Source organism: Vitis vinifera, chromosome 17 (genome assembly GCF_030704535.1).
Source record: "Vitis vinifera cultivar Pinot Noir 40024 chromosome 17, ASM3070453v1".
Taxonomy (NCBI): Eukaryota; Viridiplantae; Streptophyta; class Magnoliopsida; order Vitales; family Vitaceae; genus Vitis; species Vitis vinifera.
In genome coordinates, this window is record NC_081821.1 from 10441055 (window position 1) to 10459904 (window position 18850).

An 18850-nucleotide genomic window follows, 5' to 3' on the forward strand; every position below is an offset into this window, starting at 1 on the left:
TGTTTCCTCTCATACTCATCCATGTCATTCATATTATTATTATTATTTAGTGTGTTTAGTAATGGAAGGTGGACCACAAACCCACATTTAGGTTCCATCATTAATGGTCCATAAGATTGACTGCTTTATCCTATATTTGGATTTTGGAAATTTAAGAAAAAATATAAAAAGAGAAAAATAAAAATAAAAGAAAAAATTAATTTAAAATTAGTTTTTTTTTTATATATATATTTTTAAAAATTTATTTATTCTTTTTCTATATTATATAAAAGATTTATGATTTTTATAAGTTTTTAAACAATTTTCATTAAATTTGATTTTTTTCCATAATTTTCACGAAAATTTTATTTCATTCTTGCTTTAGGCCTTTTGTCCTATTCAAAGGGACTTGCCCTAAAATATATGAATTCCTTACCCAATCAAAACCGATCGGAGATTTGTGACGCACAGGCTGCGCATGTTAGCAGCTCCCACCTGGCAAAACAACTATACCCACGTGTCACCAATAAATCATAAAAGCCTTCCGAGAAGGTTCGAATGGATAACAAACACTGAGGGCAGGAGCCAGACGACAAAGAGCGCACTGGGAAATACAAGATGCAGCTGGTGAAAGTCTCCTGAGCCTATACCAAAACGTCGCCGTTTTGGAAGCAGCCATGACTCTCACTACGGACTCTTCCTCTTCCTTGCAATGGAAGTTTTCTCAGGCTTTCGGCGAACGAGCTCCTGGAGAAGACGTTCAAGATAGTAAGGGTTTCTGCTTCTCATTCTCTCTCTATATGAATGATTACAGTGGTTGTTGTTATCTGGAGTACTCTGTTTGGTTACTGAGAAATGGTAGGAAAAGGAAATTAAAAAATATTGAAAATTTGAATCTCGGATCTTTTATTATTCAAAACTGTAGAGAATTACTCCTCTGATTAAATAAGCGTAATTGAATAAGTTGGCTCAGTGGAGTTCGGCTCTCTCTCTCTTAATTTTTTTTAGGGAATTGTTGTGGCAGTGGAACCTTCAATACCAATTTGTTCCGACGACAGCAGAATCTCTAGTACGAATTTGTTATGGTGGCAAATTTTTGACAATATTGCCAGGCTCATCTTTCCGCACTCTTCCTATCTGTATCTTGAACCTGAACTCCGAAATAATACGGAGATGTTTCTAATATCTTTCCTTATTCAACAACAAAATCTATTTCCGCTGGAAATATGAATGCACGAAAGCTCCTGCATAATATTATCTGTTATAAGCAATACTTATTGAATTAGTAGTAGAAGCATTTTAGGAAAGTGAGATGTTTTTAACAATTTCTGCCTTGTCAAATTCCATCAAGTTATACACACGTGTTCTCGATACGAGTCTTCGTTGATGACTCATCCAATCTGACACCATCAACGAATACTTCTTTTCCTTTTACAAATGTAACATCTGTTCCCTATAGACAGACCTCTCCTTTTAGATGATCCATGGTGAATATCTTTCCCCATATTGCTTCCCATCCAAAAAACCCTCCTCTCATCAGAATCCACAGGTTCCAAACAATATCAGTTGGAAAAGGCTCTGAACCCAACCCCTTTTGGCCTATCTATCTCTCATTTTTCATTTACACTCTTAGCTACCCTCGTCTATAAAGCCCCAAAAATGAGAAGAAGGCTTTCACTAAGAACTTTTCACTCTTTGAATCTAACCAGCTGATCTTATCCTTTGTATTCCATCTTACTATTTCCTTTTGAAGATTCCTCTTGTGAAATCCAAAAAGATTCAAAGAAAGAGGAAGAAAAGAAAATAGAGGATTTCTTATTATGAACACTCTTTTAAAAATAGGTACAACACCATTAGAGTTTAAATAGGCCTAATAAAATGAAATAAAATAACTTACTTTTATTTCTAAAAGGAAAGAGAATATTTCTAATCGTAAGAGAATAATTCTAATATAGTAACTAAATAGATAATTAACAATAACATGCCCCACTAACTCACAATGTGGTTGCAAGTAGTATGGAGAGTTTGCCAACCAAAAACAGAAAATGCAGAGGTGGATGTGGCTTGGTAAACAAGTCTACAATCTATTGGGAAGAAGGAACAAAAGGCAAAGTGAGAGTGTCATGTTGAAGGTGATGGCAAGTGAAGTGACAATCAATTTCAATATCCTTAGTTCTTTTATGAAAGACAAAGCTATGAACAATCTGAATAACACTCTTATTGTCGTAATACATAAGACTAGAACAAGAAAGATAAATACTCATATCAACAAGTAACTAACATAACCAAACTATTTCATTGGTGGTAGAAGCCATATCCCGATACTTAGCTTTTGTGGAAGATTGAGAAATGATAATCTATTTCTTGATCTTCCAAGAAATAAGAGAATCCCTAAAAAATATATAAAATCCAATGGTAGACTTACGATCTTCGAGATCACTAAATCAACATTAGAATATGCATGCAACTCTAAAGAGGAAGTAGATAGAAATAAAAGACTTTGAAATATAGTGTCTTGAAGATACCTTAGAATATGAAGAACAATAGCTCAATGAATTGTTGTAGGAGAAACAACAAACTGACTAACAATGTGAACAACAAAAGCAATGTTCGGGTGTGTAATGGTGAGATAGACCAAATTTCCAATAATAGTACGATACAAAGTAGGGTCTGACAAGGGGTTACCATAGGAAGAAGAATACTAAACATTAACATCAGGAAGAGTATCGACAGTCTTAGTATCAGTTAGGTGAGCACGGTCAAGAATATCAACTATGTACTTAAACTACAAGAGAAGATGACCTCTTGGAGAAGAAGCTACCTCAATACCTAAAAAGTATAGTAGAGAACCCAAATCCTTCATTTCAAAACAGGAAGCCAAATCTGATTTCAACACCGGAATCCCATCAACATCATCATCTGTAATAATCATGTCATCAACATATAGAGAAAGAAGAATATGACCAATAGTGGTGCACTTTAGAAAGAGTGTTGGATTGTGATGACTAGGGTGAAAGCTAAGAGAAGTAAACACATCAGAAAACTTTGCAAACTAAGCATGAGGTACTTGTTTGAGACTATATAAAGCTTTCTTGAGCCTACAAACTTCTCCAAGGTTATGAGAAACACTAGGAGGGGGGACTATGTAGACTTCTTCTTGAAGATCACCATTTAAGAAGGCATTTTTAACATCCAACTAAGATATGTGTCACTGAAGAACAAAAACAACCGCAATAAGAGTACAGATAGTAGTCATCTATGTAATATGAGCAAAGGTCTCCTCATAATTCATACCATATTATTGAGAAAACCCCTTAGGAACCAATCGGGCTTTGTACCGCTCGATTGAACTATCAGACTTAGTTTTGATTTTATAGACCCAACAAGAACCAATTGCACTCTTACCAGGTGGTAAAGGTACCAAATCCTAAGTATTAATCTAATACAAAATAGAAAGTTCCTCAGTTATAATTTGCTACCAAATAGGATCAAGAATAGCTTCTTTATGTGATAGAGGCTTAAAAAGGTTGCGAATATAAGTTAAAAATGATGTAAAAGAATTTGAATTAGAGGAATAAGCAAAATCTGGTAATCAAATAGACTTACGAAGACGTAGAGAAGAATGTGTGGGAGGAGGATCCACAATCTTAGAAGGTGCTAGAGTAGCCATAGGAGGGGAGGGAGGAGCATGACGATCAGGAACCAAAGTACTAGTATTTGCAGGAAAACTATTTGTATCATCCAATAAAGGATTAATGTAAACAAGTTCAGCCTTAGAAACATTAATAGAAAAGAAAGATATATGGTCACGAAAGAAAATATGATGAGAAACATATAATTTATGGCTAACCATATCAAAGCAACAATATCCCTTTTGACTTTCACCATATCCTAGAAAAACACAAATGATAGAAGGAGAAGATAACTTTCTACGCTCTGCATGAGGATGAAGAATAAAACAAGTACACCAAAAACCCTTGAAGAAAGATAATCAGAAGCATAACCATACAACTTTTCAAATGATGACAAACTAGAGGTGTGGGATGAGGGGATTTTATTAATTAAGTGAACTACAATAAAAATTTCTTTCCCCCATAATTTAGTAGGAATATATGCTGGTAATAAAGGAGAACTAGAAGTTTCAACAATGTATCTATGTTTTCTTTTATTGACACCATTTTGCTCTAGAGTGTCAATACAAGATGTTTGGTGAATAGTTCCATGTAAAGCAAGTAATTCATGGAATGCATTGGAAGTATGCTATCCACCTAAATCACACCTAAAACATTGATAACAACAGAATGTTAAGTTTTGACATAGGCTCGAAAGGCATTATAGATATTTAAGAAATCAGATCCATGTTTCATAAGATAAACCCAACAATAACAAGTATAATCCTCAATGAAGGAAACATAATATTGAGACCCTCCTTTTATAGAAATTGGAGAAGGTCCCCACACATTAGAATGAACTAAATCAAATGGTGTGGAAGAGGAGGAAACACTTCTATTAAACGGTAAGGCAACAAATTTTGCTAGTTTACAACCACTGCAATCAGAAATATGTTGTGTTTTCAAATTTCTTAATGCTCATATAGAAACTAAATATTTTAAATGAGAAGCTGACACATGTCTTAAATGAGGATGTCCTAAATAAAAACTGGATGAAGGAGGACTCAAATAAAAAGAAGACAAATCAAGACTAGGAATTGCAATTGCTGGTACTTTTAGCTAGTCCAAAATATATAATCCCCTGGTAGCCTGTCCTAATCAGCTTTTGGGATTAAGGATCTTGCACAAAACAAGAAGTAGAAGAAAAAGACACTGAGTAACCAGAGTGACATAATTGACCAATAAAGACAAGAGTCAATGTAAGATTGGGAATATGATAAACACGAGAAAGAGAAAAATGATGTGTAATAACAAAACCAACGTCAGCTAAGGGCATAGGAATGCCATCAATATTCATGATAGATACAAAAGATGCAGGGGATAAAAAAGAAAAAGATAAAAAATTAGGGGACATAAGGCGAGAAGCTCCAAAGTCTAAGACCCTTATGAAGGAAGACATACTTGAAGAACTGAGGGTTGACAAATTTGAATGGGCAGACATCACACATGGTTGTTTGGCGAGGAACTTCTGGAATTGTGTAGCTAGGGAGGTTATTGTGGTATTTGAGGATAGTGTGGGTCCAATTCCAGACAAGTCAGATGGATGAACAACTATGGTGGTAGACTGTGGAGCCTATAAAAATGTTGTTGGCCAATATTGAACTAACTCTACTAAGACTGTTGAGAAGGTTGGTTTGCACTGTTTTAAGGAAGAACTTCGGACATTGAGCCTTCCAGTGGCCTTTTTCCTTATAGTAGCTACAATCATCCGCGACAACCCTTGAGTAAGGCTTGTTTTGATTGTTGGAAGGTGACTTAGAAGGTATTGCCAAAACAGATGTATGAGGTGTGGAGAGAATTCCTTTTCTTGCTTAAGACTTAAGATGTATCTCCTTAGCTAATAGTCACTGACTACTGAATCAATAGAGGGAAGTGGGTTACGATGCAAAATTGTCCCATGCAATGCCTTAAAATCACTATGAAGGGCTATCAAAAATTGAACCAGACATTGTTCCTCTCTATGAGCAATATAAGGTGCAAAAGCCCGAAGCTCTATTGATTTCGTGAGAGCCAATTGGTCTTAGAGATAAGTCATAGTAGAATAAATCTCCTGAATACTCGTGTCTTTTTGTTCAAGGGCCTAAATATCAATTTCTAATTGATATTGTTTTGCAAAATTAGACTGTGTATACAATTTGTCCAAATGTTCCTAGATCTCTTTGGAAGTTTCATATTTCGTCAATTGAGTACCTATCAAATTTTTAATAAAGTTGTTGATCCAAGTAATAATTTTTGAATTGCTTACTTCCCAAACATCTAACTGTTCTATATATTTTTCATCCTTTTCATTCCTAGGTTTACGTAAAGTGTCAATAATATAAATTGAAGGGAATAGTTTTTATCACATAACTCCTATTTGAATAGTTTTCCAATTAAATCTCACACTAATAAATTGAAGGGAATCGTCTCATTAACTAGCCTGACAAATAAACAACAAATAGTCACCAAACAAAAGAAAATAGATACGAATCACATAAAACGAAAATAAAATCAAATACTATGATCAAATAGGAAAAATCAATGTGATTGCTCATTGTGAAATCCCACGATCAAATATGATGAAAAGGAATTTCATGATCAAACGGATATGAAAAAAAAAAAAGGTTCCATCAATTTTGCTTTGATACCATGTGAAATCCAAATAGATTCAAAGAAAGTGGAAGAAAAGAAAATATAGGGTTTCTTATTGTGAACACTTTTTTTTTTGATAAGTAAAAGAATTGTATAAAAACTAATGTTTTCAGAACTGGACCGGTCATCGAACCGGAAAAGTTACCGGTTCACGATTCACTGGTTAGACTGGTGGTCGAACCGCGGTTGAACCGGTGACTTCATAAATATGTAATTTATATATTATTAAAATTCAAAATAATTATAAAAAATTTAAAATATATATGAATAAATTAAAAATCAATAATATTATTTTATATCTTTGATATTATCAAATTAAATCATATTAATATTTTAAATTTTATTAAATAAAATATGTACAATATTTAAATGTGAATATATTAAAAATGAAAATTTAAACTAATTTTATAATTTTTAAAAATATTATATTATTTTTATTTAATATTATAAAAAATGTTAAAATCTAATATATATTATTTTGTTTGGCATATTAGATAACAAAATGCATGCAATCGAGTGGTGCCCTAGGCTGATAGTGGAACTTGAAGTCCAAGGGTCAAGCCCTCTTGGTGGATGCTTGTTATATTTTTTTCATTGATAATTAGTTAGGAATCCCATATCGGATTTTGAGAGGAAACATGATCCAAAGGATGCCTATAAAAGCCATCCTCACTTAAGGCAAAGGCATCATCTGGGTTCAAGACTCAACCCATAAAATTGTGGGGGTGGGTGTGGGCTTTGTCGTAATAAGATAAGGCCCAACATGGGCTTTAGCCCAAAACATTTAAACCCAATGGAACCCTTCCATGTTTGCAAAATAAGGGGGATAACTTGAATTGCTCGGTTCGTTTAGAATCGTCCGGTTCCATCGGGTCAGCGGTCCGACCGTTGGTTTAGGCGGTTCGATACTGGTTAGTACTTAAACGGTTTAATAGAGCAAACCGGACTGGAAATGCGACCGATTGAGGGTTGGACCGGCCGGTCCAGTCCGGTTTTTAAAACATTGATAAAAACCACCAAAGCAGTGGAAAAAGAATTGCAAGAAAGAACACCCCCCACTCCCTAGCTAAAAGCCAAGGTCAGAGGAGCAACCCAACACACACCCTTAACGGGTTCCCACCCAACCAATAAAATCAACTAAGGTCGAGGGATCATCTTTTATAGACAATTTCGTCTCTGACCAAAGAAAATATACAAACGAATGCTTAAGCCTTTGAATAGACAATTCTTCTTCCTCAAAGGCAATTTTGTTCCTTACCTTTCAAATCATCCAAAAAAGACACAAATGACTTGCTCTCCAAACACCCTTCCTCTTTTTTCCCACAAAAGACCCATTCCACCCCAAAAGCGTCTCCTTAACAGTGGCTGGCAGCACCCACAGCACACCGAACATAGAGAAAAGCAACGCCCAAAGAGTCTTTGTCTTTACACAGTGGAGGAGAATGTGATCTATTGATTCTTCATGCCTTTGACATAGGTAGCATCTGTTCACTAGAGCCCATCCTCTCTTTTGAAGTTGATCCAAGGTAAGAGCCTTTTCCAAGTTGCTTCCTACCCAAAAAAACTCACTCTAGGCTGCACATAGACTTTCCAAATGGCCGACGAAGGGAAAGAGGCTGGAGGGCCTGATACTAATGATTTGTAAAGAGACTTAACTGAAAACTTCCCACATTTAGTCTCTCTCCAAATCACCCTATCATCCACTGCTTGCTGAACTCTCTTCCCGTTTAAGGCCAGAAAAAATATGCAAACCTCATCCAGCTCCCAGTCATTTAATAGTTTAGAAAAAAGCGGGCTCCAATTCCCCCCACTTTCATTGCTACACTACACATCTTTAACCCAAGCATCCTTGAAAACAACCAAAGCAAATAAGGAGGGAAAAGAAACACAAAGAGGTTCGTTCCCACACCAAAAATCTTTCCAGAATTTTACCCTTTGCCCATTCCCCACAACAAAAAATAACCTACTTCTTACAACATCCCAATCCTTCCTGAGAGATTTCCACAACCCCACACCATACCCCCCCTTTACTTCCTTAGAACACCATCCCCTTTGTTCCTCTCCATACTTTCTCTTAATCACTTGATTCCAAAAAGCCTCTCTCAATAGCAAATCTCCAATTCCACTTACACAAGAGAGCCTTATTGAGGATAGAAAGACACTTTACCCCCAACCCCCAATTACTCTTCTCAAGGCAAACCAAGCTCCACCGAACAAGATGAGGCTTCTTTTCAAGGGCCCCACCTCCCCTAAAAAAATCCCTCTGAATCTGCTCTAACCTCAATCTAACTTTTCTGGGCATAGAGAACATAGACATATAGTAAATGGGCATACTCGCCAACGTACTCTGAATCAACGTGATCCTACCTTCTTTGGAAATGTATTGGCTCTTCCATCTAGCCAATTTCTTCCTCATTCTCTCTTTCACTCCATCCCAAATAGTCAGCGATCTATGAGGCGCACCTAATGGCAATCCCAAATAAGTGGTCGGAAGACTTCCAACCTTGTACCCAAGAGTTGCAGCCAACTCCTCCGCATTTTCGACACTACCTACCGAAATTAGCTCACTCTTGTCCAAATTAATTCTCAAACCTGACATGACCTCAAACCACATTAAAATCTAACTTAAATACAACAATTGCTCCTTGGAAGCCCCACAGAAAACCAAAGTGTCATCAGCAAACAGTAGGTGAGACACCTGAACCCCCTCACCACCCCTACTCCTCTCCTTGCAAGCTACCACAAAACCCCCACCTACTACACTCCTTAAGAGACTACTAAAAACTTCCATAATTATTACAAAAAGGTACGGAGAAAGAGGATCTCCCTGCCTTAAACCTCTGGAGCTTTGAAAGAATCTTGAAGAAGACCCATTGGCCAAACAGAAAAACTGGTTGTGGAGATGCACTACTGCACCCACCTGATCCATTTCTCCCCAAAACCCATCATGCTCATGAAAACAAGAAGGACCATTCCACATGATCATACGCCTTTTCTATATCCAGTTTACACATCACCGCCTCTTCATTGCTCTTTAATATTGCGTCTATAACCTCATTAGCAACAAGGACAACATCCAGAATTTGCCTTCCTTCCATAAACGCATTTTGAGCCTTAGAGACCACCTTTCCCACCACCATCTTTAATCGATTAGCTAGAACTTTAGCCAACCACTTATACAGTCCTCCCACCAAACTAATAGGCCTGTAATCCCTTAAATCTTCTGTTCCCCCTTTCTTTGGAATCAAAACAATGAAAGTTGCATTCAGACTTCTAACAAACCGACCATGATTATGAAACTCCCTAAAAAACCCCATGATCTCCTCATTCACAAAATCCTAAGAAGCTTGTCAAAAAGCCATAGTAAATCCATCAGGCCCAGACGCTTTATCCCCACAAAATCCCTTAAGAGTTTCCAACATCTCTTGCTCCGAAAACGGCTCCTCCAGCCTAGTTGCAACCACAGGCTCCAACCTCTTAAAAGACATCCCCCTAATGCAAGGTCTCCAACCTTCAACAGTAGACAACAATAATTTAAACTCATTCATCACCCCATTTCTAACCTCATTCTCCTCTGTTAACCAAGAGCCATTTATTTTGACCCGGGATAACAAGTTCCTCCTTCTGTGAGCATTAGCTATCTTAAAGAAGAAACTAGTGTTCCTGTCCCCCTCTCTCAACCTAACTTCCCTTGATTTTTGTCTCCACGAAATTTCTTCCAATAAAACCCACTTTTTAAAATCCTCCTTTGCTCCACTCCTTGCATCCACCTCTTGAACAGAAAGAGGTTGGGTTAATTCTACTTTGTCCTAGAAATCCACTTGATTCAAGGCCATAGCCTTCCACTTTACCAAATTCCAATCTATTCTAGTCTTTTAACAGCGGCTTCAGAGCTTTCAATTTAGCTGCCAACACAAAGCTAGCAGACCCACTAAAATTGAGCCCTACCCACCACGCCTGCACTTTTTCCTTAAAACCCTTTTCCTTCAACCACATATTTTCAAACCTAAAAGGCATCAGACCTCCCCTCAGTCCTCCCCCATCTAAAAGAATTGGGAAATGATCCGAAACAGGCTTAGGCAGGACACTCTGCACTGCCCAGAAAAATGCTCCTCCCACTCATTCGAGACCAGAAACCGATCAATTCTTGAATGAGATTGATTATTTAACCCACCCTTCCAAGTGAAAGAGCCTCCCTGCAAAGGCAGATCCCTCAACTCTAAATCCTCAATAATCTCTGAAAATCTCTTCATTGAATAAGTTAATCTACCTCTCCTACTGCTTTCCTCAGGAACCTCACCACATTAAAATCACTTGCCACGCACTAAGGTCCACCCCATAACCCTCTCACCGCACCTAATTAAGCCTAACAAACCTCCCTCTCTTCCTTCAGCGTAGGCCCATAGACCCAGAGAAATTCCAACAAAAATCATCCTCACAACTTTTGAATCTGCATGACATCGAAAAAGTCCCCACTTCCGCTTCCAATAAATGTAACACCCTCTTATCCCAGAACACCAACACGCCACTAGAAGCTCCCCTCGAGTTTAGGGCCTTCCAATCCAGACATCTTCTCACGCTAAGGCTTCTGACTATCATCCTTGACATCTCTTGCATCTTAGTCTCCTGTAAGCACACCAAATCCACCTTTTGTCCCTTAGTCAACGCCTCAATCACCTTTCTTTTCTCACAATCATTAGCCCCTCTAACATTCCACAATAAAATTCTTAATTTCATATCACCAACCTCGAAAATTCCCTCTCAACTCCTAGAACCACCAAAACCCCAACTTCAGTTATCAGTCTGAAGTACTCCCGCACTTCTCCCAACACCACAGTAATTCACTGAGCTCTCCAATTTTTTCAATTCTCTCTCTGATCTAGAGACCTTTTGAAACTTCCTTCTTTTTCTTGCCGCAACACCCTTAAGATTTTTCCTTGCTTCCATTTTTCTCAACAGCTTCAAAATTTCCCCCTCAAACCCCTCAGTAGGCATACCCAGACATCGGCAAAATTCACAAAATTACCATTCATCCACGAACCCAAAACACTTTTGTCTTCCTCCTCTAAAACTTTTTCCACAACTTTTGTCGGCATCTCTCCCCCCTCAAACTCCGTGACTCCCTTCTCCAGAACAAACGGAGCTTCGCTCTCCCTCCCATCTGCCTAAATAACCCTCAAGGGGTCAACCGACCCCTCTCCGTTCACAAAAGAGGGCCCCTCGAGCACCACCAGTTCCCGATTAGCAACAAACACCTCTTTTTTCCCCCACAGAAAGAAGAAGAAGAAGAAGAAGAAGAAGAAGGATGTTGACTCCCAAAGCTAAGAAAAGAGAAGGTTTCAGAATGGGGGTACCTGGAAGCTTCCTCCAAGAGGGCCTCATTTGCTCCATTCTTCTCTTTTACTACAACCAACGGCATAGCACCGACGATGGCCTCAACGAGTCTCGACTCCACACATGAAGAAATAGGAGCCCTAACTCTCTTTAATCCTTCAACGTTATCCAATTGGGCCAAGCCTTCTTGACAAATGGGCTGGCCTGAAACCCTAAGCCCACTGTCCTCTAAACCCCCCGAAGAAAGACGATGGCCCTTTTGGGCCAAGGACTCCCTCAAGCCCACAGACTGTTGACAGACCTCGTGGGCTCCTAACAACTTAATGTTTCCCCTCTTAACTGACTCAGCCCAATGTGCACTAAGCCCATTTCCTTTCCCTTTTAAAACCACACCCTCTGAACCATCTCCAGACACCTCAACTACTCCCTTCCCCTTCCCATCATTTCCTTCACTTGCCTCGGTACCCCCCGCAATACCCAAGCCATACTCAATAGAAACAACTCCAACCTGCTCAACTTTGTCTTCCTCAATTGCTCTCACTGCTCCTTGTATCCCCGAATGTCCCACGCTGCTTCCCACGTGTGAATCCATGCATCCTTCGTCACCCTTCGACCACCCCCTTCCTTGCGTCGGCACCGCCACCGAGACCCAAGGTGGCACTTCCCACCATAACTGGATTGTGAAGCATAATGAACCCACCACCACATGTAACGACCTGGGTAAATTCTTCCCATCCGTCTTCACTAAAAGCCTAGCCCATTGAAGCTGTGTGAAATTAGTTGTGTCACCATCTACAACAACCAACCCTCCACAACTATCCCCCAATTTGTTGAACACCTCCTGGTTCTTGAAATTTAGAGGAAGCCCCACCGCCCTCACCCAGCATTGATCTGCATGAACTCTAGGCTGGAAACAACATGCTTCGGGTCCCCATCTCTCTAGATGAAGAATCCTGTCTTGGAAGCGTCGATTCCTCCTTCGCAACACTCTTTTAGCTTCCTCTGCAACCTCAAATTCTGCAAGAAAAAAGCCTCCTCCCAGAAATGAAAAACACACTCCCCATTTCAAATTCCATAACCTTCTCCCCCAAGTCCTTAAACAATCTAAATCCAGACGCCGGCCAGCCTCTGCTTCCCACTTTCCCACAAGACAATGCCCTAATTGCTCCTCCCTGCTTCTCAAAGCTCTCCCCCCAAGTTGAAGCCACACTGCATCCTCTATCCTTCCCGCCTTTGCCTTTGCTACTTCAACAAAAGACCGATTTTTCTCCTCTTCCTCCGCCTGTGCTTCACCTCTCTTTCTTTCCTTGGCACCTACAATGTCTAAACCCACCTTGTCTTCAGAATGTAGAGCAACAGCTAGAGAACGAAGCTTGTCTGCTAGCAGAACCCACACCCCTAATATCCCTCTTCCCTTTGGAAACACCAAACTGAACACTTTTTTAAAAATAAGTATAACTCCATTAGAGTTTAAATTGGCCTAATAAAAGGAAATAAAGACCAATTTACCCTTATTCCTAAAAAGAAAGAGAATAATTCTAATATATTAACTAAATAAATAATTAACTCTTAACACTTCTTACTCCTAATCATGGAATTGCCTTAAAAAGCAAGGGCTCTAGTGTCCCCTCTCCTTGAGTTGCTCCCACCTCCTATTCACAAGTCACAAGTCTTTAAACTAGCTATCACAAATAAGGCAAGGAGTCTCTCAAAGAAGAGTCACTACACCATCTATCTAACCAAAACTTTACTCTCTTTTAATCCCCTACAATAAAGTGAGCGTTACTTATAAAAATCTCCCATTTGTTCTTAATTTTCTTCCATATTCCCACATTGAAAGCTTCCCTTAGCACATTAAAGCATTGAACTCCCCCTTCGCTCCCAAACTTCCCACTAATAACTCACTTACATAGAGGCCTCCTTTTTGAGGCAAAACTCTAATTCTACTTGCCCAAAAGAACAACGTTGAGAAGAAAAAAATTCTAATACCAAGCCCCCATTTTTTCTTAGGCATACATATTATAGACCAGTCGGCTAAATAAGTTTTCCTTCCGATAGCTCCACCTCCTCATATTGGATTTTTTCAAGTCTTCAACTTACCTTTCTTGAAATTACCAATAAGGACATGCCACAGACTAATAGGCGAGATAGAGTGCTTTTCATCAAGATGGGCAACCCTCTTTCAAAAAATATTGTTTCCTCCGTAGGGCAAACCTTTTCTGAAATTTCTCCTCCACCACATCCCACATTGTTGTCGGCTTGAAAAGAGCACCCAAAGGTAGGCTCAAATATGCGAAAGGAAACTTCCCTACCCAACAACCCAATTTAGAAGCCAACTCCAAATTATCCTCCCTCCCAACTAGGGGAAGCTCACTTTTCTCCATATTGATCTTCAACCCATAAATCATATCTAATCACATAAGAGTCCAATTCATATACTAGTTGCTCTCAGCTTGCCTCAAAAAAATGATGTCGTCATCAACATATATAGCAAGTGAGTCATCTCAACTCCCTTAAGGAAGTAAGAGTCTCTTTACTAGGAATTTGGACTCTAATATGATCAAAATCACTATATAAACCAGCTAAGAAGTAAAAAAATTCTTCTTTGAATAAACTCCTGATACATGGTCGCATCTTTGCCCACTCCATTTGTACATTCTGATATTGATCTAATTAAAGCCATAACCCTCGTATGATATTGTAGTATTTAGGCATTGAAAGATTACCATATTGGATATTATGAGTTCTAGTATTTAATTTAAAAAAATGACACATTTTTAACCTTTGAATAAGTCCAACAAATGGCTTCCCAAATCTCCCTTGCTGCAGAGAGGAACATATAAGTTCTGTTGATCTTCAGCTGCATTGAGTTTCATAACTAAAACATTATTTGGCCATCTTCCTTATCGCAAGCATTGAATTTGGGTCATCCTTACTCATCTCTAGCTCGGGTAAATGACTCAATTTCCCTTTCCTTTTAGGTACATTTTTACGAACTGTGACTGATTTAGATTATTACCTCCATTTAGTTTAAATGTGGCTGAAATACTTGGAGTTTTCCTGGGATTGAGATTGGTTTTGAGCGTTTGTGGTTGTTTAGGTAGTAGTGGAAGAGGCATCAAATTTTTCTGTCATCTTGGGTTGATTGGAGATAGGATGAGATTACTGTTGTGGGAAGGATAAAATTTAGTTTGTTTTTTCTTCAGACTTGGCTCTACAACCAAATAAAAAATGGGTTTCAAATCAACCCCTTGAATGAACACCAACAATGAAGGTTGGAATACTGAACAATTCCAGCAATTAAGGCTGGAAAAAATTGGGATTAACATTGGCAGTTGGGGCTGGTCAATGGAAGAAAAAGAGGCTACTGTGCACAAAGCTTGGATACTATGAAAACAAAAAATGATTTCTGAAGAATACTTGTACATTCATGGAATATATTTACAACCTATTTATAATGTTTACAATTGAGAAAGAAAAAGAAATTATTCTATTCTAGGCTTAGAATTATTTTACTAAATTAGTCACTAATTATAGGAAATAAATCAGCCCGCTAATTATAGAAAGTAAATACGTCTGGTTAGTGGCTCACAAGAAGGTAAATACTAACGACATGCTACAATTGAGAAGACCATACAAAGCACTTAGTCCTGACATTTGCATGATGTGCATGAAGCATGGAGAAACAGTAGATCATCTTTTTCTTCATTGCTCTTTGACGATGGGGTTGTGGCACAAATTATTTCAGTTAACAAAGACAGATTGGGTCCCTCCTAGGAGCATCTTTGATATGCTATCTACCAATTTTAATGGTTTTGGATCTTCTAAGAGAGACATTGTTTTATGGCAAGCTGCGTGCATCGCTTTAATATGGGCGGTGTGGCAGGAAAGAAATGCAAGGATTTTTTAGGATAAAGCAAGGAATTCAGAGAACCTTTGGGACATGATTCATTTCCTTGCTTCTCTTTGGGCTTTTTGTTCTAAGGTTTTTAAGGGGATTCCCCTTAATGTGATACATCTTGATTCGTTAGTGGTGTGTAACTCCAATGGGTTGGCCTAACCTAGAGCAGTTGTTTGTTTCTACTTTGTATTTTCTCGCATTTGTTTCCTTGTAGTTTTGTTTTTCTTTGGTGGGAGGATTCCTCATCCTTCTCTTGTACTTCCTTTTTATCAATATATTCCTTTGTTGTTTCCTATCAAAAAAATTATAGAAAGTAAATACCAAGTCAACCATACAAAAAAAGGAACAAAGCTAAATAAAATCTCAGCCCATACAGGCTGTACACTCCGATAATTACTACACAGATTCTCCAATGAAAACTCCTAGACATCATAACAATTTCTTTAAGAAAACTCTTAGACATGATAATTTTGCAAAGAAATAAAAAAAGGGAAAAAAACTATATCAAGACTAAACATTGGGTTTAATTCATTCTCATAACCAAACAGATGAAAGGAATAATTATTCCTTTCCAGCATTGTTTATTTCCAGCTATAGCTATTCCTATTCCATTAGGAATAACCACTGTGTACCAAAAAGTTATTGGAGAATTTATGAAAAGCATTACATCTTAGCATACATTTAACTCTTTTTGTGGAGTTCTATGGTAATTTACAATTTCATTTTTTCTTTGAGCACATGCATTTAATACACTTTTCAGTTGTTGACATCATGAGTTTTGGCCTTTCTTCTAGTTGATATGATATCAGCAATGGAATTTGAGAAGAGTGGTGATTACCTGGCTGTTGGAGATCGAGGTGGTCGGGTTGTAGTATTTGAAAGGAAGGATGAGAAAGATGTAATATACAATGTGGAATTCTTCTGACTTTGTTTATTTCTAAATTAGTAAAGACTTTTTTGAAATCCATATGGGCTATCTTTCTTCTTCTTTCTTTTATTTTTTTTAATCTATGCTGACAGTTCTATTGGTTGTTTGACATCTAGTGTTGGATAAATTGGATTATGATCTTTCTACCCCTAATTATGGCCTTCTTAGAGTTTAAATCAGTGGCATTCTCGAAATGAGTTGGAGCAATTGGATTTTACTACCATTCAGCATCCCATATTTCATTATAAGACTGAATTTCAGAGTCATGAGCCCGAGGTATGCTTTGTGTTAATTATGTGGATAGTAGAATATAGCATTGCCTGTTTTCAAGAAACTTATCCATTGCAGATCCTGATGTTATCATCTTGTCATAGTTTGATTATTTAAGGAGCTTGGAAATTGAAGAGAAGATTAACAAAGTAAGATGGTGTGCAACACCCAACGAATCACTATTTATTCTTTCAACAAATGACAAGACAATTAAACTGTGGAAGGTATGGACATCCTTGAACAAATATCCATAATTTCTTAAGGTGCTCTCTGTTTCCTTCGAAAATACTTTACAAAGAACTGTAATTTTTGTTTGAAAGCATGTCAACAAGCTGAAAATGTCCTACAGAAATAATAAGGATTCTCTTCATCCTTTATTTTGTTTGATTATGATCCAAAATATTATGAAAGATCAAAAAGTTATAATTCATTGATCAAAAGCATAATGACCTAAACTTGAAAATGGAGAATGACCTAATTTGTAATAAATGCACATGTGTCTGTATGAAATTAATGTAAAATTAGCACATGTCCCTCGCAGGCAGCTCAGTTGGCAGGCATTCCCACTCAAGAGCAGAAGGTTCCAGGTTTGACTCCCGGGCTTACTTAATACATGGCTATTTGGGGAGGTTGTGTGTCCATAGTTTAGTTTTTGTGAAGAGCAACTCAATTTCCATTTGCTACTTCTACTCCTTTCCATATTGATATGGCTGATTCTCAACAGGGCATATTTGCTCTTTTGCCTATCAGTTATTGAACATCCAATTTTCTCAACTGACTGTCCAACATTACCTCTAACTATGCTGTTTGAGGACATCTATGGCCTCTAGCTTAATATGAATAAGAACTCCATGGTTGTTCAAACATCCTAGGGTGTGGGACAATAAGGATGGCCACCTTCTTAGGGTGTGGGACAAACATTTGGTCCTTCAAACATCTTGATGTTCCTTTACAAGGTAATTGTCATGTATTTAGGTCTTGGAATGTTGAAAAAGAGTTGAAGTGTTTAGATGAGTTGAACAAGTCCTAGATCTCTCTTGATGATAGAATCGCCTTCTTCAACCTTACTGTTCTAATGTTCCCCTTGGTTTACGATTTCTGCTTATGTGATATCCAAGTTTGAGAAGATTTAGAGAGATTTTTGTGGTTCATCACAAGTAAATCTAAGTGAATCTAAGAAATAACTATTGGTTAAGTGGGACAAGGCTTGTGGACCTAAATTGGATGGTAGTTTTAGATAGGCAATGTGGTTTTTAGGAATACAACCTTCTTAACATGGTTATGGAGATTTTGAAAGGTCCCTTTGGATTTTAATGAACAAAAAATTTGGTCATAAGATAAGATATGATGCTTAAGTGGCCTCTAAGAGAGTATTGCTAGCCTTTGAAAACCATTTCATTTGGCTTCGTATTGGATTCATTATTAGAGATGTTCTGTGATTTGTTTTGTTGAAATCTTGTTGCTAGGGTGATTATCCCATTAAAATAGTTTATTGTCTTTATACATTGTCTCTAATGAGGAAATGGAGGTCTAAGTTCGATGATCCAATACAAGATAGCTTCCTTAACTGATCATAACCTTAATGAGCTTGCCTCCCTTTTCCCAATTTTGAGCTAGACCATTTTGTCTACTTCTATCCTTAAGAAAATTTTTTAGATGTTTGGAGAGCAAAGGTTGCCTCTAGAAAGTTTGATTTATATTTTCTCCTATATTCTCCATAAATTCAATACTTTTTCTTTTTCTACCAACTTAAATTGACTTCGAAGATGCAAGCTCATCCAAAATTCAAGGCCTTGGCTTGGAATTTGGTTCATGAAAGGATGAATACCAAATAGATGCTCCATGCTTGCAGAGGTTAGAAAAACTTTTAAATAGATATTTTGTATGTTATGCAAGAAAGCATTGCAAATGAACCATCTTTTAATCCATTGCATACCATATTTTTTACAGGCAAATAGAAGTTATATTATAAGTGACTAACAAAATGTGCAACCAACGCACACGGGTAGTATATAATGTTTGCTAATCAACAAAGAAAAAGATGGAAAAGCAACTAAACCTCCCTCCTTTTTAAAAGAGCCTAACTAGTTAATGGTCTCAGAAAGAATTCTCATCAATGAATTTACTAAATCAAAG

At 37.7% G+C, this 18850-nt stretch overlaps 1 protein-coding gene across 5 annotated transcripts in view; it reads left to right on the top strand.

The window, feature by feature from the left end:
* Nucleotides 1-431: 431 nt before the first annotated feature.
* LOC100243351 (serine/threonine protein phosphatase 2A 55 kDa regulatory subunit B beta isoform) overlaps nucleotides 432-18850 on the top strand; it is a 33754-nt gene continuing 15335 nt past the window's right edge. Inside the window, exons 1-5 of one of the 5 annotated variants that reach the window (XM_059733933.1) lie at nucleotides 6790-14889; nucleotides 14921-16222; nucleotides 16311-16414; nucleotides 16613-16720; nucleotides 16819-16938. In XM_059733933.1, the coding sequence (XP_059589916.1) occupies nucleotides 16316-16414; nucleotides 16613-16720; nucleotides 16819-16938 (327 nt within the window). In that variant the 5' untranslated portion in view covers nucleotides 6790-14889; nucleotides 14921-16222; nucleotides 16311-16315. Of the gene's footprint in view, nucleotides 748-6789; nucleotides 16223-16310; nucleotides 16415-16612; nucleotides 16721-16818; nucleotides 16939-18850 lie in introns of those variants that run through there. The other 4 variants (XM_010664842.3, XM_019226543.2, XM_010664843.3 and 1 more) reach the window with 4 other exon arrangements.